This window comes from Carex rostrata, chromosome 6 (assembly GCF_964058835.1).
Source record: "Carex rostrata chromosome 6, lpCarRost1.2, whole genome shotgun sequence".
Taxonomy (NCBI): domain Eukaryota; kingdom Viridiplantae; phylum Streptophyta; class Magnoliopsida; order Poales; family Cyperaceae; genus Carex; species Carex rostrata.
The window spans coordinates 2178726-2186907 of record NC_135923.1 but is presented as its reverse complement, the minus strand read 5'-3'; the positions used below and the strand labels follow the sequence as shown (position 1 = coordinate 2186907).

The following is an 8182-nucleotide window of genomic DNA, read 5'->3' as shown; positions in this document are numbered from 1 at the left end:
TTTTATGAGTACATAGAGAAAATAATATAGATCACATCTAACGGTTTTATTTTGATTTTTAAGTTTTAAATTTTGAGTTATTAAAGTTTTAAAAAATGAAGACATTTGAACCCTCCTCAATATATTAATACATGAACGTGTTATAAAAAGAATCACAATGAATGGAATTGGTATTTTTGGAATAGATTCCATATCTCAAGTGAAAGAAACATATCTTAAAATCTTAAATTAAATAGTTTTAACTGTGTCTTAATATTAATTCACTATTTATATTCAATGCTCTTTTACTTAATTATCTCGTTCAATGAGATATTCTAATTTTTTTATTGAACTGTTTTTTTTCCCTTATTTCTTAACCATAATCTAGCTTAAATTGCTGGTCCTTGCTCTAAATAGAAAGATAGATATATTGCACCTATAAGTGTTTAAATGGTTCGGTTTATTTAGTTTTAACCGAACCAAATTTAATTGATAAACCGGTTCAGTTGTTTGGTTTATGAAGTTATTCAAGTGATTTAATTTCCACAAGAATTTAAGAGAAAACTGGATGTAAAAAAACATTTTATTTATGCAGCACTTACTAACCGCTAGCAAGATTTAAAGAAAAAAAAAGAATTTAAGAAAATGTTCACCTTCTTGCTGTCACTGAAGGAGCCATAATTTTTTTAGTTACCACTCTAATAAATTAAAATTAATTGATTACTACTTAATTGGTCAAATCTCAAAAACTATCACATCCAGTCGGCGCACCAAATTAGATTGATGCACAGACTGAGGATACGCACCAATTTAATGTGCATACTAAATTGACGCATCAATTGGTGCGCGTACTCAGTGTGCGCACCAAGCCCTTTTTTTTTTTTTTTTTGTTTCTAGTCTGTTCGTCTAAATCTCTTATTCCAAAGCTGCCTAGATTCAGCTAACAGCAGTCAAAGTTCATAAACAGTGACACGAGCCTATTGCAATGAAAAAAATAATAATAAGATAATAACAAGAAGGTGGTGATATAATTTATGTGATATTATGATGGTGCCCTCAATTCTTTTTAGCTTTTCTTAATTGTACAACTTTGACTACTGTCAGCTGTTGAAACTACATTTTTATTGAATTGAAATGGTGCACCAATCCAGTATGCGCACCGATTGGTGTGCGTTTTCAGTATGCACACCAAATTGGTGCATCTCTACAATCCACACATCAATACAATTTGGTGTACATACCTAGATAAGTAGTATTAATTGAGAAACAATCAATAGGATGATAATAAAATAATTTTGATTTTCTGAAGTGCTAACTACAAAAATTTAGTGAATGAGAAAATTTCTTTACTCATTTCTTCAATATATAGTTTCAATCTCATATCAAGACACAAATTTGCAGACTAGACAACATGTCAACTTAGAGAATATTTTTGATCTATCTGATTTTTAAAAAGTTTAACAACAATATTTTTATTTAAAGAAAGAGTGAATTTTGCTGGAGGTCACTGCTGCTGCTGGCAATACTATTTAGTCATTTGCTAGACCTATAATTTCAGTCCTCTACTCTTGATATTATCATGTATTAGTATTTACTGGTACAATCTTGTTAGCTTATGAAAATAATTTAGTTCATGGCAAGTCCAAATTGGTGCTTCTTAAACCATGTTAAGTGTTTCTACAATGACATGCTATTCTTTGCATATCAGCTGCATTTTGCAATTTAAGTTTGCTTTGTCAAACTTTTGTTTAATTCTTGTACCAGTCAGAACTTTACACTGATATATGTGATCAATATTATGCAGTAAATGGAGCCCATGTTTTTTCATTTTCAAATTGCTCATGCCATACCAGTCAAACCTGTAATGAAACTACTCAAACATTAAAGTAGAAATGTAACCCAACAATTCCATTTAACTAACCACACATGATAAGTTCTATATCACATATCCAGATAACTTTTATTTATCAAAAAAGGCAACTGCTTTTGTAATTTGATTGAAATTGGGTTAACTCTTTACATGTATTGAAATATAGAAGGTGTTCTATCATTGGAGAGGAAAGTAGGAGACCTACTCAACATCAGTGATATCAGATAACAGTAGCATTCTGCAAACATAAAATTATCAATCAATTTTGGCTTAATCATCAAAGTTTTGGTGTCAAAAGCTTCCCTCAAAACAGTTTACAATTGAACATCAGTGATATTGGGGCAATAATACTGAAATATTAATTTTAATCTACCAATATTTTACAACAGAATAAATTATTCAGTACCTAAAACACAAATACAAAACACTCTAATTCCCAATTATTTATACATAAATTTGAAAACAAGCCTTTTCCAGTTTGCTGATTCAGCAAGAAATAAAAGCACCTCATGAAAGACCGCAGAAGTTGAAGCTGAAAGATATTTTATAGAATTTTCACCAAATTCAAGTTCAAAGTTTGAAAAGCAACACCTTTGATTTGGTAATTTCACCCTTCTTGCTCAGACTGTCCATAAAGAATAGTATAAGTCACAACATTCGGCTCGTACCCATTGGAAATCATTTCACGCAACAACTCCTTCGCCTTCGTAATTTCACCTTGTTTACACAACCCATCCATAAGAGCATTATAAGTCACGACATTAGGCTTGTACCCTTTGGAAATCATTTCATAGAACAACTCCTTTGCTTTTGTAATTTCACCTTTCTTGCCCAGCCCATCTATAAGAGTGGTATAAGTCACAACATCGGACTTGTACCCTTTAGAAGTCATTTCATGCAACAACTCCTTTGCCTTCGTAATTTCACCCTTCTTGCACAACCAATCTATTAGAGTGGTATAAGTCACAACATTCGGCTCGTACCCATTGGAAATCATTTCACGCAACAACTCCTTCGCCTTCGTAATTTCACCTTGTTTACACAACCCATCCATAAGAGCATTATAAGTCACGACATTAGGCTTGTACCCTTTGGAAATCATTTCATAGAACAACTCCTTTGCTTTTGTAATTTCACCTTTCTTGCCCAGCCCATCTATAAGAGTGGTATAAGTCACAACATCGGGCTTGTACCCTTTGGAAATCATTTCATGCAACAACTCCTTTGCCTTCGTAATTTCACCCTTCTTGCACAACCAATCTATTAGAGTGGTATAAGTCACAACATTCGGCTCGTACCCATTGGAAATCATTTCACGCAACAACTCCTTCGCCTTTGTAATTTCACCTTGTTTACACAACCCATCCATAAGAGCATTATAAGTCACGACATCAGGCTTGTACCCTTTGGAAATCATTTCATAGAACAACTCCTTTGCTTTTGTAATTTCACCTTTCTTGCCCAGCCCATCTATAAGAGTGTTATAAGTCACGACATCGGGCTTGTACCCTTTGGAAATCATTTCATGCATCAACTCCTTTGCCTTTGTAACTTCACCTTTCTTGCACAGCAAATCTATAAGAGTATTATATGTCACGACATTGGGGTTGTACCCTTTGGAAATCATTTCATTGAACAACTCCTTTGCTTTTGTAATTTCACCATTCTTGCACAACCCATCTATAAGAGCGTTGTAAGTCACGACATTGGGCTCGCACCCCTCGGAAATCATTTCATTCAGCAACTCCTTTGCCTTCGTAACTTCACCATTCTTGCACAACCCATCTATAAGAGTGGTATAAGTCATGACATTGGGGTTGTACCCTTTGGAAATCATTTCATTCAGCAACTCCTTTGCCTTCGTAACTTCACCTTTCTTGCCCAGCCCATCTATAAGGGTGTTATAAGTCACGACATCGGGCTTGTACCCTTTGGAAATCATTTCATGCATCAACTCCTTTGCCTTCGTAACTTCACCATTCTTGCACAACCCATCTATAAGAGTGGTATAAGTCACGACATTGGGGTTGTACCCTTTGGAAATCATTTCATTCAGCAACTCCTTTGCCTTTGTAACTTCACCATTCTTGCACAACCCATCTATAAGAGTGGTATAAGTCACGACATTGGGGTTGTACCCTTTGGAAATCATTTCATTCAGCAACTCCTTTGCCTTTGTAACTTCACCATTCTTGCACAACCCATTAATCAATGAGTTGTATGTCTTAGTATCAGGTATAACCCCAGCAGGACGCATCTGTCTATATAAACCAAATGCCTTAGCAAGTTGACCTGCCTTACAGAGCTCATCTATAAGAGTGCTGTACGTGATAACACTGGGTTCACACGGACAGCCATGTTTAACCATTCTAAAAAGTAATTGAAGGGAAAAACCAATGTTGCCCTTGGAGCAAAGCCCCTTGATAAGAATGTTATACGAGATCACATCGGGTATACATCACAGCTGAGGCATTTTGTAAAGCACAATGGCTGCAGCCTCACTGGTCATATTCTCAGAACAAAGCCCCTTGATTATTGGACTGAATATCGCAGCATCAGTTGTGTGACCCTCTTTGAGAAGCCTCCCAAGAAAACAAAACGCTAGATCAAGACGATTTATTTGGGCACAATACTTGATCATGATAGCATAGGTATAAAAATTAGGAATTATTCCATCAGTTTCGAAGAGGGTAAAAACCTCAGGGTCAGAGTTCCGGACCAAGGCGGAGAGCATAGCATTGAAGTGGTGGATTGTGGTCGGAGGGTTTTCGAAAGGCAACAAAGAAGACTCTTTTTGCTGCGGCCTCCTCCTCGGAATCTTCACAGGACGGTGGGGTTGAAATTCGGAATTGGGGATGGCATGGCAGAGAAGATTCCGAGGAGGATGAGATTGGGATTGGGAAATTGAAGGTGAAATAGAACAGAAAGGGGCGAGAGATAGCACGGGCATTATCTCTTCTTCTTTTTTGGTTTTAGCGTTTCTTTCTTTCTCTTCTTTAGAGATAGAGATAGAGATTGAGATTCGTTGAGCTAAGCTTCAGCATTAGCCGGGTCCAGATTCCCTAAAGTAACTCAATTTTTTAGTTTAGATCTGGACCATCCGATTCGATTCCAGGTCAATCCGGCCCGGGGCGAAGCGCACGGGGTCGCGGACCGATTCGAATTTGACGGTTCAGATCTACACTAAAAAATTACGTTACTTTAGGAGATCTAACTCGCCTGAGTCGAAGAAGATAAGAGAAATGAATAAAGAAAATCAAAGCCCAGTACACCTAAATAGGCCTATTGGCAAATTATTTGTCCCTCTTTCGGCACACACCTCTCTTTTTTTTTTTTTTTTTTTTTTGTGAATATCTTTACCGTTGGAGGGATTGTGTATTTCCATGCTTTGAGAATATCTGAATAGTGCAATACTTATCATTAAACTGTACAATCCCAACAATATTCAATTGATCCAAATAATCCGAGGGCTGCCCCTATGAGCAAATATTTCCGTGGAGCAACATAATTTATTCAGTACCTAAAACAAAAATGTAAACACTCACTAATTCCCTATATATATATATATATATACATAATTCAGAAAACAAGCCTAAAATTTTATAGCAAAACAGCAAAAATATCCATCTGTCGTGGGAGAAATTCCAAAGAGACCTTCATAAAAAATTAATGCACCTAAAATGAAGGCAGGGGGGACTTTCCGTTTTCACCAAAATGAAAAAAAAGAGAGGATAATTTCTTTGACAACCTATTGATTTTGTCATTTAAAGACATGTCAGGGACTTGTATGCAAATATCTCACATTGAAATCTACTACCCTTCCAAAGTCGGTTGTACTTTGGAGTTATACTGCCATACTTAGTCCTTGCGCTGTTTGCCACACTCTGAATGCTCCCGAAATTTTTATTAATAGGAAATATAATAAATAAATATCCAAATTGAAGAACGCTTTTGAATTTTTTTCGAGATATAGGGAAAACGCGATGATTAATCACGGACAGGATTAGCGATGCTAATCACACATATTAACTTAAAAAAAAAAAAAAAAAAAAAAAAAAAAATTATGTCCGTGACTATCAATCACGGCCAAGCAAACTATAGGCAAATGATGTTACTTCATAGGCAATTTCTGTCTGTGATTATCAATCACGGCCAGGATTATTTTTTTATTTTTTATTTTTTTAGTTAATTAATAAGTACGGTGATTAACATCGCTAATCCTGTCCGTGATAAACCATAACGGCCAGAGGCCGTGATTAATCATCGCGTTTTCCCTATATCTCAAAAAAATTCAAAAGCGTTCTTCAATTTGGATATTTATTTATTTTATTTCCTATTAATAAAAATTTCGGCTGAATGCTCATACAAGGATCTTCCTTAATGCTTTAATAGGAGCAACATTTACAAGGGTCTTCCTTAATGCTCATACAAGGGTCTGCCATATTTTTTAGAGCAACATTTACCACAGAATAAATTATAGTACCTAAGACAAAAATATAAACACTAATTCCAAGAGAGAGCTATAAGTGGTGTTGATATAAACCTACTCCAGTGAACTCACTTATATATATATATATATCACTTATTATGCAATTAAGTACAACAAATCCCCAAGTAAAATACACAAAGTATGCAATAAAAGACAAAACCCACCAAAACTAATCAGATCATATAATTTTGCAATCAATTACAGATCAAGGTCAGGTTGCAAAAACTGAAAGATAATTAACAGAAAAAAACGAAAACCTTTGAATTTGTAATGCTTCATAGAATAAGGCGCAAAAAGAAAATAAATTAAGCCTCAGATTAGCATTTTGGCACATTAATCGTTACCTTCAATGGCTCAGGTTATTATTTTTTACCTGATGCGCAAAGTTACCATTAAAGGCTCATGCCATCAATCGTCGTCACTGGCTCAAGTCAAATCCGATTCGCAATTAAAGATGAGAATTCTATAAAAAAAAGGAAGACACAATTGCTAAAAAACAACAAAAAAAAAAAAGAAAAAGGAAAAATGAGATTTTGCAATCAGGCAGAGGGAATCAAAGACGAGAAATGGCGGCTGCGAAGGGGAAAAACCTAATGAGGAGTCTGCACTAAAGAAATTATTCCCTGCGCCTGGTGTATTAAAGATTATTCTATGACGGTGGGCCCAGATTACAGGCTCCCTGTTAAGCCTGCATTAAATTCAATTGTTCCTAACACAGAAGCTTCTGGTATACATACATACCAAGTACCAACGTCCAGAGATTATACAAATAACTTTTGAGAACATATCTGGATCGCATATATGAATTCAACTCTTCTCCAATACCGTAGAGGATGGGTCTTACTTTATAGTTTAAGATTAAATCTCATTGCTTTGAGATTCGAACTAGTAAAATTATTGGACTTTGAGATTCGTGCCAAGTTAAAATGAACTGTCAAGATCCATTAATTGTAAAAGATTTTCTTGTACAGTATTGGAGAGGATGTGAATTCCACATATATACCTAGTTCATAGGCCCTTTCCTTTATTTAAGAAAATCCACTTAATTTTTTGAATAAAGCTTAAATGCTAAGATAACATAAGTCTTCTGTGCTACGGTTTTAAAAATCTATTGTATAAATTTTAAATTTCGATCTAAGTAGCTCAGTAAATGTAACATTGTGTAATTTTAGGTATGTACGATCTAATTGAAAATTTCATTTCGAATGTAACTTTAGGTAATTGAGATGTGATACAATTACAATTTAAAAAAAAAAATATAAAATGATTAAGAGACCACAAGAAAATTTAATAAAAATGATATATTCAGTTTTAATTGGTTATCAATTTCAGCAGCACATATATATCACTCTATATCAAAATAACTAATTCCATAACCTCCTTCCAAAATTAAAAAAAGAAGAAAAGAAACTGAACCCATAAGAGCATCTACATCCCTGAGACTCTTGGAGTTTCTAATATGATATGACAGTTTCTAAACCAATTTTAAGGATGCAGATGAGTTTCTTATTTAGCAACTTTGCTCCAAAGATTCTTAATAAGAAATCATTTATAAACTCTGACGTGGTCAAATAATTTGCTGAAATTCTTTTCTCCTGTAATTTATTTGCTGATGTGGCAATTACGAAACTCTAATTTTCGTTTCAGGAATGTGGAGTTTAGAAACTTTCAGAAACAAAATTTCTAAAAATTAGTTAACAGTTATTTAGAAACTTCAAGAGTTTCAGAGGTGTTGCTCTAATTTCGCATGTTGATTGTGCACTCTCATAATGTTTAAAGTACACAACCCTTGATCTAAGCCCCAGCCCCTATATATATATCATCATAATTGGCAACATATCAAA

At 34.6% G+C, this 8182-nt stretch overlaps 1 protein-coding gene across 2 annotated transcripts; it reads right to left on the bottom strand.

Annotated features, from left to right (window-relative positions):
- Positions 1 to 2014: 2014 nt before the first annotated feature.
- Positions 2015 to 4849, bottom strand: LOC144556039 (uncharacterized). 2 transcript variants are annotated; one of them, XM_078304523.1, is made up of 2 exons: positions 2755 to 4847; positions 2483 to 2648 (listed from the first exon to the last, which is right to left on the bottom strand). In XM_078304523.1, exons 1-2 carry the CDS (start codon positions 4215 to 4217, stop codon positions 2633 to 2635), a joined length of 1479 nt encoding a protein of 492 aa, XP_078160649.1. In that variant the 5' UTR covers positions 4218 to 4847; the 3' UTR covers positions 2483 to 2632. The 2 variants fall into 2 exon arrangements, with proteins under 2 accessions (XP_078160648.1, XP_078160649.1); XM_078304522.1 differs by having other exon boundaries at positions 2015 to 4849.
- Between the last annotated feature and the right edge of the window lie 3333 nt (positions 4850 to 8182).